We start from the raw sequence: 14,742 nt of genomic DNA, 5'->3' as shown, positions 1-14,742 counted from the left end.
ACCTCAGAGCCTCAGCATTCTTTTCTTTCTGTCGCTGAATTCCTAACTGAATTTCTTCTGAAGGAAGACCTGTGAAGTTTGAACTTTGGTGTTCTGATTTCTGTAGCATAACAGCTATCTCAACACATTTCTCTGGAACCTATTGACAGAGAATGCAAAGATTTGGGACCAGCAGCAACTTTTAAGTTTTTTATGTTTGTTTCTGTTTTGAAATATGCAGAGTGTAAAATTTCCTATCTGCATAAAACAAGTCCATGAAGAGGTGGGGAAGACAGCTTTTGTGCTCACACAGTAGAATTATTTCTCCAAGTACATGTTTTACTGTATTTTAAAATTAAGGTAAATACAAACTTTAATATTTCCTTAAGCAGGAAAATTGATAATAAAATATTTTTATTATTGCCACTCATTCTTTAAAATTAGTACCATACCATTTATCCCTCTGCCAAGGCAAGAGGCAGTTGTGTCCCAAGTACTGCGTGTTAGAACAGCAGCATAATGCTACAAATACTGATAATATTAATTTGATGATGCTGTCCTATTAAAATACACCTTCACAAGACCCACACTAAGTAACACCAAAAAGCCAACTAAAATTTTGTTTCTGTAACAGGCTTCCTTAGAAGTTAATAAAAATAACAAATTCCAATAATATTACAGTAAAATTTATTAGTTCAGTCTCAAAAACACACATCAACATACTCTGTGACATAAACTAGAACACGATCAACATTAGAATATTCAAACACCACACAAGTCTCAAACATTTATGTAATCTAATGCTCTCAAAATCCAAGATACTAACACCAAGCACTCTGTTACTTACTGCAAAGTCCAATCCAATTGTCTCATACTGTCGATGGATTTTTTCTGCGAGGTCATCAAATAGTCTCACTATGGATGGTTTCTCCAAGGACATAGCTTTGCTAAGCCCAGAAGAAACAATTGCTGGCCATGTCTGCGCAATACAGTCCCAGTCATGAAGATTTGCCAAACATACTCCACTGTGATTTCCAAGAAGACAATATAAGGCACCCTGTAAAACAAAAGATGTAATTTCAGCAAGTTAAAGCATTGTTCATATGTAAGTGACATCTATCTACATAAGCATGCACACACAGAGAAAAAAAATTAAGTGGGGGTTATGTGAGAAACAGCCAAATTTCACAGGCAATTAGAATGAAGTCCTGAAGACCTTTTTGGGAGCAGAGTCTTACAAGAAGAACAGTACCTGGGTAAGCACATCAGTGATATCGTATAGGCTATAACTGCCTGGTAGCGGTCAGAAATACCAAACTCAGGTACTGTAGCAGATGCTCTAAGTGTAGCAAAACTGGGAATGATCAGGAAAAATCATTGCTTAACCGAGATGAGACAGGGATGGAGAAAGGGAGGTACATGGATAGCAGAAGAAAATTATAATCAAGAAACAAGAAGAGATAAGATATGCAAGCAATGCAATCACATGCTGTCTGATAGGATCTAGCATGTAGCTGAAGCACAGTAATAGGCCACAGCTGCTGTTCTGACCACATGACAAGAGTCCAACTTGCCCCTGTAGCCAAAAGGGACAAGGAAGAGTTTAGGGATGCTCTCGAAACCCTGGATGGACAGATTGCATCCTGGCATCACTGTGTCAGCACAAGTTCCAGGCTTGACAGCATCAGCATTCACCCATCACTTCATAACAAAACCCATCTGGATTTAAGATAAGTTTTTTTTTGGTGATCAACTTTTTTGTCTTGTTCAGGCTATTTTCTGATGCTGTTACAGCTGACAGAACTGCTTAATGAGTTTTACTACCCTGGACTATGGCTTCTCAATTTCCACTCCATACAGACAGTTAATATATGTTTTTGTAATACCTGAACACATGATTATATAAACATATTGAACACAAATTGCTTATACTAGTCATGCAAAAGGTATAATGCCATGAAAGTATCAGTCATGCTAATAAACAAGAAAATGCCACTTGCACCATTAAAAATTCTCCTATAAAAAACACTTTCAAAAGACAGATATGAAACAAAGCTAGTAAAATTACTTTAAATTGCTTTTGAGTGACATCTTGCCGGTCTGGACGCAGGAACTCCAAAACCAAGGGAATTATATCTCTGCAACAAAAATTGTATGTTCCCAGAGCTGTGAAGAATGCTTGCTGAGCTTTGCTTCTGACCTGTGGAGAGAGATATTAATAGAAAGTTTTCCAAAACAAAAATATACTTCACAAAAATAACATCCTTAGCCATTTCAGTTACCTATGCACAGAGTTTACATGATGTATTTGTGCACAGAAACAGAATTATGCTATAGGTCGTAAACAGAATGCTTCCCTTCATCCTTGCTCATAGTTTGTCAGAAAAACCTTCTCCTCGGTTCTCATGTTCTTGAGAACAGCTACAAAGTTAAAATTCTTTATGTTGGCAGAAGGAGTCAATGTGGTTTTAAAATAATTTGAAGCAAACAGTAAGAATAAAAGATTCAGTTGGCAGAACTCTAAGGAGCCTGAAAACATTGTGGATGGATCTGAACAGAAAGCTTTCACTGGGCAAAAAGCTTAGGATCCAACTACTGGTACACTTACACTTGCTTTAAGTATTTTTAAGAACCAGGATGCCATCGTATTTCCTTCCTAGAAGCAAACTCAACATTCCAGATAGCATCATTAATTGTATCATCATATCTAAAACCAAATCGGTATATTTTTGTTACATTTTAAAAAATTGAATCTTTTTAGAAGCCTAGAGTTAAGTACCTCAAAAAAACTTTAAATTTTTAACCTAAGTTGGCAACCTCTTCATCCATTTAAATTCTTATTTGAAAAAGAAGGGGCTTAAAGCAAAAACTATGCTGAAATTGGCAACTAATCCAAGTGAACTAAGTAAATATTTCATGCTACCATGGAAATAAACTGAAAAGCAAAGATCCTTAGAACTTAACTTGAAAGTATCAATAAGAAACTCCATGTATTACACAGTGTAAAAGGGGTTGTTCATTACCTGACCATATGAACTTGTGGACAAACACAGAAGGTCTCTGATCATCTCCTGGTGGGAAGTTTTATATTCACAGCCTTCCATCGTTAGTGTTCTCAGCTAAATTGCATAGAAAACAAAGAACAGATTGTTTTTATATTTCACATATACAAGAGAATCACTAGTACAGGATAACTGCATCTTTTGCTAAATAACAACAAATCAGCTTTCAAGTTAAGTAGTTAGTAAAGATTTCAGAAAAAATATTACCTCATGCTGCAACATAACTCTGTCTATCAGCAAAGCTCTGATATGCTGCTTCTTTCCTTGAAGCTGTGAACAAATACATAATCTGGTTTAGATTTCACTATTCATATGAGCAACTTGTACTGACTGATTTCACCATGTACTCTTCTAGAAACAAACATCTCACAAAAATTCTTCTTGGCAGACAACCTTGATTTTTTTTGCCCAGGTAAATTCTTTATTTGCCTATTAGTCTGTTAGCAAAAGGAAGCTCTGGTCACAGAAATATCATGGTGAACAGTGACCAGAATGCCAAATCTCAGACTTTGGCCCAAGGATATATGCAAACCGAGGATTACTACAATTCAGAAGCACTAAGCTATTTATTAATAAGATTTCCAAATAAAGGTACAAAAGCACCATAAAATAATAAAGCAATTAGCCTTCAAATTTATAAAAACTGATTAGGAGAGTGATGAAAAGACAAAAAAAAGGCTTTCTGAACATTAAGAACTATTTCCACCCCACACCTAAGCGTTACAAAGGAAAATCACTGACCCTGTTCTCCATTGATTTTTTCACTAGATTAAAGCTTTTCCATCGTGAATCAAACTCATGCTTGTGAGATCCCTGGAACTGCAAAACATCACTAATAATCTGTAGAAACAAAAAAGTGCCAAAGAGTTATTATTTGCAAAACAAGTCATCTTATCTTAAGTATTGCAAGTTGTAAGTATACCTTTATTACTAGAAATAAAGACTTGGTATCATCTTCCGAATGATCAAGTATATAGCCTGCAATTGAAAGAAAAATAATTAGACAGGGGAAGAGCTTTAAAATAACTAATTTCATTTCTACAAATCTTGAATTTAAGAATTATAACGAAGTAAATTAAACAAGTTTCTAATCCATAAAATTATACTTAAAATCATAACACAGTACTTTTTTAGAAAGAACAGCTAAACTTACGCAGCAATTTCCTTGTAACCCTTGCAATTGTTTCACGATAATTCTCTCGTGATAAATCTAAAAAAAAAATAAGAGGTTTTTTTGTAGGTTGTTTTTTTTTTAAAAAATATACAACAGCATAAAAAGCAATTTCTAAATAAGTAAGCCAGTGGAAATCCAGAGCAGACTATTAACAAGTGGCAGTATGGATGATTATAAAAGCAACCATCTTGTTATATCTAAGGACACCACCAGTGCTGAACATGAAATGGTGTGTACACAAAAACTTATGCTGGCCAATTAATATAAAGAGAAGATTCATAAATATGCTTTCTAAGAGAATTGGCTGGTTTTACATCAGAAAATTTAAAACAACACTTAGAACCTGTCTGAACAGAATTACAATCTACTTACCATATTCCACACCAGTGTACAATTTTGTCTCTTCCAAAGACACCAGACTTGGGACCCTGCATGAAAACAAACCAAGTATTACTGCACATAATGAGAACCCTTGAGTATGTGAGTTTCACTGACATTTAATTCATTTTAAATGAGGGCAAGAGAATTCAGAAGCAATGTTAACACATTGCCACATTTTCTCAATATGGACCAGCAGCACATTGCTGGTACAGGACAGTCAATGCCTCCTGAAAGGTCTCAGTTATTTTCTTGGCTTCTAACCATAATCAGCCCGTGTGGCCTGTATCATCTCTGTAACTAAAAGAATATTTCCCTGAATTTCTTACACAGTCAATGGTAAGATGACCTATACAAGACTCTCTGGCTTAACAAATGTTCTAACATACACCCAAGTGAAGCCTGTCCCACTGTACAAGAAGCTCACAGAAGCCAAGCACATGAAGGAATTTGAGACTTTATCAGTGCTCCCTTATGAGCTGTCTCAGCAACAGCTTTACAGTCAAACACAGAATGCAGCCATAAACTTGACTGAAACTCTCCAGATTTCAAAGATGGTATATAACAGGAATCATAGAATTTTCAGGGTTGGAAGGGACCTTAAAGATCACCTAGTTTTGATCCCCCGCCATGGGCAGGGACACCTCCCACTAGCTCAGGTTGCTCAGTGCCCTATCCAGCCTGGCCTTAAAAACTTCAGGGATGGGGCTTCCACCACCTCTCTGGGCAACCTGTCCCAGTGTCTCACCACCCTCACGATTAAGAACTTCTTTCTAACATCTCACCTAAATCTACCCTCCTCTAGTCTGAATCCATTCCCCCTGGTCCTATCACTACCTGACATCCTAAATAGTCCCTCACCAGCTTTCTTGTAGGCCCCATTCAGATACAATAAGGTCTCCTTGGAGCCGCCTTGTCACCAGGCTGAATAACCCCAACTCTCTGTCTGTCTTCATAGTAGAGGTGCTCCAGCCCTCTGATCATCCTTGTGGCCCTTCTCTGAACACCCTTCAGCACATCCACATCTTTCTTGCAGTAGGAGCTCCAGAACTGGATGCAGTACTCCAGGTGGGGTCTCAGGATAGCAGAGTGGAGCAGGAGAATCACCTCCCTCAACATGCTGCCCAGCCTATATTGGTGCTTTGGATTGCCTCGACCCAGATGCAGGACCTTGCACTTGGTCTTTTTCAACTTTATGATGTTGTCATGGGCTCACCTCTCTAGCCTGTCAAGATCCCTCTGGATGCCATCCCTTTCCTCCAGTGTGTCAGCCACCCCACACAGCTTGGGGTCATCAGCAAACTTGCTGAGGGTGCACTCAATGCCACCCTCCATGTCACTGACACTGATGTTGAACAACACCAGACCCAACACTGATCCTTGAGGGACTCCACTTGTCACTGCCCTCCACTTGGACACAGAACCATTGACAGTCACTCTTTGGGTACAGCCATCAACCCAGTTCTTAATTCACTGGGTGAATCCATCCATCAAACCCACGTTTTACCAGCTTGGATACCAGGATGTCGTGTGGGACAGCGTCAAATGCTTTGCTCAGGTCCTGGTAAATGACGTCGGTTGCTCTTCCCTTGTCTACTGATGCTGTGACCTTTTCATAGAAGGCCACAAGGTTTGTCAGGCATGATTTGCCCTTGGTGAAGCCGTGTTGATAATACCCAATCACCTCCTCATTATTCTGCTTCAGCAGTGTCTCTCAGGAATACCGAGATCTAACTCATAGTTGCCACTAACATTAATATTTTGATAGAATTTCCTATAGGAGTCAAGGCTAAAGCAGCAATCCCATCTATTAAACCACAGCCTGCTTTAAAGCCTGAGCTGTAACGCAACAGAAAGCTATTTCCAAAAATGCACATTTACTCAAATAATTTTGCTAGCGTATGCTGGCACCAGGAGCCAGCCAACATGATACTATCCACAGGGCTTCGAGTATATTACAAGAGAAAATCTTTCCTGTTTGAATAAGAAGGCAGAGAGCAAGAAGTTAAGTTCAGAATGTTTATGACTTTATCATTCAGGGTGACAGAAACATTAGTCAGATGGCAGTGCACTGTGGTCTCAGGGCTTCTTTTGGAGAGAGAAACATACAAACAAACACCTAGTTTTCATTTCCTTTACACACACAGTAGCATCAGTATTACACAGTGCAGTCACCTGCCTTTTTAAAAAGTTTTCCGTCTTGAACCAACAAAAGTACTTAACATTCCTTCATGGTTTAAATACTAGGTTTCTGTAAGCCACTATTTCCAATTTCTGTATATTTATACCACTATGAGAGTTCCTTAAAAAACAGACACTAGAGCAGTTGTCTGGTAACAGCAATAAGCACTAAAAAACAGTGTGAATGTAACTACTAAGAAGGTCTTTGATATAAAAATAAATTTTACTTACAGATGAGCCACCCTTTCTCCTTTCAGAGGTGGCAGAATGTTTCCAGAACCAATCAAGCAGTTATGCACTATAGCAAGACACTGCTGCACATCATCTCTTAAAAACAAAGAAAATCTGATTATCATCTGCTAAATGCTTGAAAATATAGTACAGCATTTGTGTTTGGTTTTTAAATTACCTTTTCTTTATCTATATCACTTCTAAACAAGAGGAAGCACTAGAGAAATCCATAGTTTTTAGACCCTACCTATATTCTGAAACGATGAAGGAAATACCAGTAGAGATAAACTGATCTCAAAACAGACTGCTTTACCCCCAGAACTTTTGTAACAATTATCTCAGATAAAACCAATGAAATAACTCTGCCTGAAGGCCAAGAAAAGTCACTCCAGCCATGATTAAGATGAGGGAATAGTTTCTTTTTGTGAGTATTTTACATAAATTATAACACAATGTGAACAACTTACTTTTTCTGTGTTATTTAGAGAGTTAAGGAATTCTTTTAAATTCTGTCTTATCTATAGCAGTAACGTTTAGTACAAACATCAGTGATTTTGCCCTTTGTTCTCATCTTCATGGTAAGCAGCTATGATCTATTAAGTATCTCCTGTACGCCCTCTTAAGAGGTTCCCTAACTCACAAGATCTTAGTACAACTGCATTACTTATCAACCCTCTTAAAATGTATGTTCAGCAATGCTAGTAGGATTTTTAATTTTATCTTTTGTAATAGAAGGTTTTACTAGTAAGCTCCTAAATATACAAATGTTTGGTTTCCAGTTATTATTTGGTGGAACACTGGAAAAAAAAAATTGCTAGAATACAAGCCTCAGAAATATTGCAACTCAAACCAATAGCAGACTCACCTAGTAGTCTATTTGTTCACACCTGTTACTCCCTCAGCAACTAATGGTATTTACTCTTGCAGCTTTGCTATCTTGCCTTCCAATTTCATTTGCAATTCATGTACTTGGCTATATTCTCCCAGATCACCATCATTTATTTCTAGTAGGTAGCACAGTGAAGCCTTGACCAAATCAAAGACCAGTTCTGTCATAAATTAACAGCTTTATATTCAAGGTGTCAAAAAGAAAAGAAAAATAAACATACAAGCCTTAAATAAAATAATGAGCAATATCTTTTCCTCTTTCAGTTGAAGTATGATTTCTGATCACAACTTGGTGGCATTGACCATATACTGTCTTTTCCAGATTTAAAAAAATGTGGAAACTTGGATTTCCACATTTAGGAACTTGATATACCAGACACATCCTGCTTCATGTAGGGCTGCACTTTACAGCATGAGGTACAATGTCACATGGTATGAACATCAACTGAAGTATATATAGCTTCAAGGACGTGAAGGTTTAACATGAGAAATGAAGTATGCTCAAGATTTAATGCTGGTAAACAGTTTTAGCTATTTGATGCGTCAAATGCTTACTGAACTCATTATCTTGCACTTAGGAAGCTACACTTACAAAGTCATAGTTTCACACTGAGTTTTAATAAGATCGGGCAACTATATTCTTGCCTCCATTCCTATTTGTTATGCCACCAACTCTGTATCACCTCAGTTTCAACATTGATGCTTTTTACAGGGATACACTATGTACTGAATCCACTTACTCATAGGACTCATAGGAAGTGGAGCAAGACAGATTTCCAAGCCAGATCAGTTGTGTGTTCCACTCAACAGCTTAGGAACACAAATGGTTCTACCAAAATAACGAGGTAAGAGTCTAGAGGAAAAGCTTTTTTCCTGCTGACTACTGTTAAATGGAAACTTGTGGAATGAATTTTAAAAAATTATGCAGCAGAAAAGTCTTTACACCAACATAAAACGTCTTAAGATTGTTTTAAAGAGTGCTTCATCTCAAAATAATTTTACCCGTTTTACAAAATGTTACATGTACTCAAAAATTAAAAATTCTGGAAATTCTGGAACAACTTCAAAGACTGAGTAACATCATAGTATTTTACTTCTTAATTTTACTCTGATTTTTTTAAACCAACAGTATGACTGGCAATAAGACGTAAACAGATAAGTGGAGAACCATGCCACCTCCCTCATTACATATCACAACTAACCTGGACATTTCCAAGTTTCCAGTTGCATAGCGCTCTAGCCTGGTGAGCTCAGGCTGAAGAAAAGTATCCAGCAAATAAAAAGCGAAGTCTGTTTCCTCAGATGAAGGAACATGCCACTGAATGTCCAAGTTCCACAGATCACCTGGTTTGCCCCAGTCCTGTAGGACATAAAGACATTTCTTATTCATCAATCTATGAAGTAAATTGTCTTTTTTAAAAAATTGCAGTTTTTTCAACTTAAAAAACACCCAACAAAACCAAACACATGAGCTAGCTATTATTGTAAAGCTGTAACCCTGGCAATTCCAAGAAAAACAAAACAAAACAAACAAAACCAAAGAACATAATAAAATCAAACATGAATTCTAAAACTACTGTAACATCTAACGTGCAACATAATACATATCTGAAAGGACTAAAAGGGAAAAAACTGTACTAGTCTAGTTAAAATCAAATTTTATTATTCCTTTGCCTGGACAAAAATTCAGAGCTATTCTTAAGTGCAACTCAGATTTTCATACTCCTATAGAGAACATAAAAAGGTAACACATTTGGTAATAATTCTTTTCAGTTTTGAACCACAATTAGGAAACCTAGTGCTTTCATTTTAAAAGTAAAAATTGATAAATATATCAATCTGTATTTTAAGTTGGACTTCCCATACAACACTAAGTCATGCCATAACAAAGACAAAGTTTTCATGTTTTGGCTTATAAAGATCTCAGACATGCTATAAAATTCACACCACCCAACTATTTGGAAAAGTCTGTATTTATTACTAAAGCACAATCAAATATAATTAGTACTGTATTAATAATTTGCAGTCTTCACTTCTCTTTTCCTTTCTTTGTCCAATCTGACACAGTAATTTAATATTGCAAAATTTCACCACCTGTTCATAAAATGCCTGACTGATGTGACTAGACAAAAAATACAAGCAACTATAGTAATACACTTACTCAACATAGCCTGCTACTATATCTCTTCCTTGGAAGAGCAGGCTAGTCCTCCAGAAATATTATTTGAGAGTGACAGAACTGCAGTTTTACACTGAGGTGGCGTAGGAAGCATGTAAGTGAAACTCAAGCTGTTAATGGCGATGAAGAGCTGATATAATGCACACTTTCTAATGTAGCCATTCATGTATGGAACAGTAAAGTAATTGTGCATTTTTTCAGTTTCAGACAAGGAATTAAATAAAACTTTTTGTTTGCATCGTGGCATTTAAGATTTTTTTGTTTGTTAAATGAATATCTGGTCCACCTCAACTTTCCCATTGGTTTAGAAATTTCTACTGGCTGCCGGTAACAGGCACTAGACTGTCTGCAGTTTGACACTTGTGTATAAGAACACTTTTCAGTAAAATGCAGCTCCACTGTTCATCTGTAATATTGGTAAACTGCCTGCAAACCTTAACAGCAGACCAGTTCATTAGTTTTAACGGTTTCAGTCAATTTTAATATTGCCACTTCCACCTTTATTTAATCTCAAGATCAGTGTAGAATCATTGCTCATTTGGTATCTGCCTACCTGTAAACTACCCTACCTCCTTTCTTGCACTTGTTTTGCACTCATGTTCTCATTTTTCCATGCATGAGCCACTCCTTGTTATATCTGACAATCACATTTATAGGAATAAGGAAAGGCTGCAGCTCTCATCCACAAAGGCAGATGAAAGACTCAGTTTGTCCCAGTGCTACCACCATTCCTATAACTGGATATTTGAGCTAAAGCAAACAGCAAAATTCTCCTGAAAATATTGAACTGTGTTTCATGATAGCTGGGTCTTAATTAATTGCATTATATATTTCAAGATTAGGAAACATGAACAGGCACTCTCACTTTGTATTATCTTATTGTAGTTATGCAATCATCATAAAACTTCCATCATAAAAAACACTAACATGTTGTTCTATATTCAAAACAGTCAATATTCATTTTTTTGCTATCAGTAAAACTTCAAGTAATTTGTTATTTGCTTTATGTTTCAAAACCCACGGCATCTTTCACTTTCCATTGCCGCTATCTATGTTCAGAAATCTCCAAACAAAATCAAGTAATATAGTGTATGATTGTTTGTTTAAAAAAAAGAAAGTCAAATCCTCTAATCCTAAATAAATGAAAATCCTTGCCTTGATAGGAAAGTATTCAGAAAGAGGCTTGTCAAAGCCACCTGGCACACTGCAGTACTCTGTGGGGTAGATAAGTGTAGCAGAACGAAGAAGATGGTGCAGAAGGTTACAAGACAGAATGTAACCCTGCTTACAGGTTAGATGTAGGGTTCGCTGCAGTATCTTCCCAAGCTGCTCCCTGTACGGTAGCAACTTCTTTCCATCCACTCGAGTGATCTAATAGAAAAGACAAACATTTCAAAGGTAAATGGTTTTATTCTAGAGGACTAAAGAAAGTATTACACTGCCCAACCAATCCGGTACCAGGTTTCATTCTCTGCACCATAGTGAATTAAAATCAAAGACTTAATTCATGCATGAGCTACCACTTCTGCAGCTACTGGAGAAGTTTAACACAAGAACTGTGATACACACTGCTTTTTAACTGCATTCAAAATTTTCAAGTAATACTAATACACTTCAAGATTCCTTTTAGTAGATTTATCCCTACCAAAAGTATCTTCTGTTTTCCCCTCTATGCTTCCCTCTTCTTTCTCTACCCCTCAATAATTCTTAATAAACATTTAAACTTCTTCCACATACACACCATATGTATATTTTCTTCAAACAGCAGACACTTATGTCCCATTTTAAATTGGATAAGAGAAAGAAGATATGCAACATCATTAATACAACATTTACTTTGTTTTAACAGAAGTTTTCTTCTTTGAGAGCTATTAAGCAGGATTCAATGATACACATGCATGGGGACAACATTTTTTGCAATACCTCTGACAAAAGCTGAAGATTCCAAAGTAGCTCCTTATCTAGTTCTTCATCATGTAACACATCATCATCTAGAGGAAAAAGTGATAAGCACTGCTGTAACTATGCTGCAGTCAAGTTTTCCCAACAAGCTAAGTCACATACCAAAACTTTACTCCCAGTCCTTCTGTTGCAACCTTTCAATTCATATCATACCCATATCCAAATAGAAGCCACATTTTTACAAAAGCATGCTCCTGTAGCTTGTGTTTTTAGATAAAGCTGACAGAATTAATTTTCCATGCTTGAAATAAAGTTGTAGAAAACACACTGAAGTTTTAAATATTATTTTCATGGCTGACAAAAGTCAACCCAAAGCAAAGCAAATAATAAAAAAAAAATCTTACAAACTTACTGACTGTGAGGTGAGTTATAACATTGCAGCAATGTGGTACAAAGAGCTTCAAGGATTCCTCAGGGCGGCACTAGAAACAGTATCATAAATAGCCCATTTTAAAAAAAGAGGCTATTTCATATATATATATATATACACACACACACACACTGAATTCAGTGTACACACCAATAAATCTTCAAACATTATTGAAAGAGTGAAAAAGATTGCCTCCATTCCAACTAATCTAGTCAGCCCGATGTCACAATTTTTAAACATTCAATAAAATCTATATTAATTTAAGATGAACACAAGAAAAATACTTGTGATCTAACCTCCTGAAATAGTGCTACATGCAACCATCCCATTTGAGAAAAAATATTAGGAACCACCTGTATTTACAAGAAATATTAAAGATCTTAGATGAGAAAAAATAGTACTGAATTTTTTTTTTATGTGAATTTAATTAAGTGAAATCAGAGCATTTTCCTCTCACTTTTACTGCAGCTCGGCACATGTCTGCAACCATTCGACCAGCAACTCTTGTCTCAAATATATTTGAAACAGCAAAGTTAAAGACTTTCTCCAAGGCAACCTAAAAACAAGTACAAAAAGATGAAAATAACTTTTAAAAAAACAAAAAACAAACCAACCCAAACAACCATGTAGCATCAAACGTTTGATGTTACACAGAAGGCAACATCTGCACATAATACTGTATTCATTTCAAAACAGAAGAATGGAAACATGATTCACAGATTAAAATGTATTAATCCAATCTGCAAGGAAAGAATCTGTCCATATAACAACATGGGTCCTCCACCCTCCTCCCTCAGTGTTACTTTAATCCAGATAATTTTTTCTGATCTTGTTAGCCACATGGCTCCCTGAACAGCTTCTCTTGCCCAGCTGAAGAAGCAATAGGGAGAGGCAGAGAAAACAAAACCAAGGGACTGGGTAGGTTAGCATTAAAAAAAAAAAAAGCCTACAATGACAAAGTGATAAGCTGTTTGAATGATTTCTAACATTTAACAAGATCATCAAGATGCTAAAAGTTGTATACTGATGTATATAAAATCATAAAACAAACTGATGTGAAGTCCTAAACTTGACCCACCGCAGCCCCTTCCTTGTTTAGTAACTGTGGAAGTTCACAACAATGAAGGAAGACAATCTGAACAAACCATTCAAAACACAAAAATGAAGCCTCTTAAATGGAAAACACATGTTCCACATACCTTAAAGATATCCTTTGAGCACTGAGTAAGGATTGTACTGAAAGTAGAAGAGAGACCTAACTCGACAAGACTTTCTAGATGAGTCATTTTCTCTGTTTCAGTCTCCTCTCTGGTTTGTTCTAGTGTGCTGCTCTCTATAAGTCCAAAACATCTACACAAACAATAAGTAAAATGTTAACAAGTGGACCTTCAAAGTTTTACTAAATTCTTATGCCAAGATCACACCTATCCTTAGCTTACTTACCTATCCATAAACTGAAGTACAAAGTCCTCAAATTCAGCAGTTGCAGAGCACAATTCTCTTTCCACCTAGTTTTCCCAATGCAGAAGAAGCACAAAAGGTTGGCTTTTCTTAAGGAAACAAACTTTATTTCCTACATTAACTACTTCAAAACACTTCTGATTTTTAAGTGATACAAACTCCATCATACTTCCCATTTAAGTTTGTACAGTCTCAAGTACAGAACATGAAACAATTATTACATTTTCCTTAAACTGTCCAGTCCAATTTCCTGGCATTGATGTCTAGCCAAAAATCCTCACTGGGTGAAACTGGGTCTGCCTCCATGAATACAACCTCTGGCCTTACTACAGACCCTCCTTTGAAGCAGAAGGTCAGCAAGTGCCATCTATGGGGACAGTCTTGGCTTTGCTAACAGATTTATATTAAACATTCAGTGTACAAACTCTTCTGGTCATTTTTGAGTGACGCAGCTCTAGGGCAGTGAAATTAACCATCTTACAGTACCTGAGCATTCAGAATCTATGCAATCTGCAGCTACTAGCTGTTCTCTGAGATTCTGAGCTACAAGAAGAGTCTTCTGGCAGTGGACACAACATTTTAGAGGGCAGCTGCAACTGCCATAGCAAACACTGCTGCTGTTGCTGCCTGATTGGTTGTATGCCAGATATCAACAACAGAATCAAAGCCCAGTGAAACAGAAAATCAAAACTATTTGCCATTCTCTCCTGTACTGTTTTTTTTTTTTATGTGGAAAAGGACAAAGTATCAGAACAATGCCAGAGAAATGGAGTGCAAGGAGCTGTAAACTAGAGGTTAAGGCAAACTGCATTACTCCAAAGCAGGTGGGGTGACCACATCTAATAACAAAGGGAAGCAAAGGGTAAAACACACAAGA

The 14,742-nt window shown here is 36.7% G+C and overlaps 1 protein-coding gene across 2 annotated transcripts in view; it reads right to left on the bottom strand.

The window, feature by feature from the left end:
• PSME4 (proteasome activator subunit 4) overlaps positions 1–14,742 on the bottom strand; it is a 59,790-nt gene that overhangs the window by 19,368 nt on the left and 25,680 nt on the right. For both annotated transcript variants that reach the window (XM_030448260.1, XM_030448261.1), the window contains 17 exons: positions 13,848–13,912; positions 13,604–13,754; positions 12,862–12,960; positions 12,387–12,456; positions 11,996–12,063; positions 11,228–11,443; positions 9,096–9,253; positions 7,006–7,101; positions 4,588–4,643; positions 4,195–4,251; positions 3,964–4,019; positions 3,783–3,881; positions 3,249–3,311; positions 3,003–3,098; positions 2,048–2,179; positions 827–1,036; positions 3–139 (listed from right to left, as the gene is read on the bottom strand). In XM_030448260.1, the coding sequence (XP_030304120.1) occupies positions 3–139; positions 827–1,036; positions 2,048–2,179; positions 3,003–3,098; positions 3,249–3,311; positions 3,783–3,881; positions 3,964–4,019; positions 4,195–4,251; positions 4,588–4,643; positions 7,006–7,101; positions 9,096–9,253; positions 11,228–11,443; positions 11,996–12,063; positions 12,387–12,456; positions 12,862–12,960; positions 13,604–13,754; positions 13,848–13,912 (1,829 nt within the window). The remainder of the gene's footprint in view (positions 1–2; positions 140–826; positions 1,037–2,047; positions 2,180–3,002; positions 3,099–3,248; positions 3,312–3,782; positions 3,882–3,963; positions 4,020–4,194; positions 4,252–4,587; positions 4,644–7,005; positions 7,102–9,095; positions 9,254–11,227; positions 11,444–11,995; positions 12,064–12,386; positions 12,457–12,861; positions 12,961–13,603; positions 13,755–13,847; positions 13,913–14,742) is intronic.

The sequence above is a fragment of the Calypte anna genome, chromosome 3, assembly GCF_003957555.1.
Source record: "Calypte anna isolate BGI_N300 chromosome 3, bCalAnn1_v1.p, whole genome shotgun sequence".
In the NCBI taxonomy this organism is placed as follows: Eukaryota; Metazoa; Chordata; class Aves; order Apodiformes; family Trochilidae; genus Calypte; species Calypte anna.
This window is presented reverse-complemented; position numbering and strand designations above follow the sequence as displayed.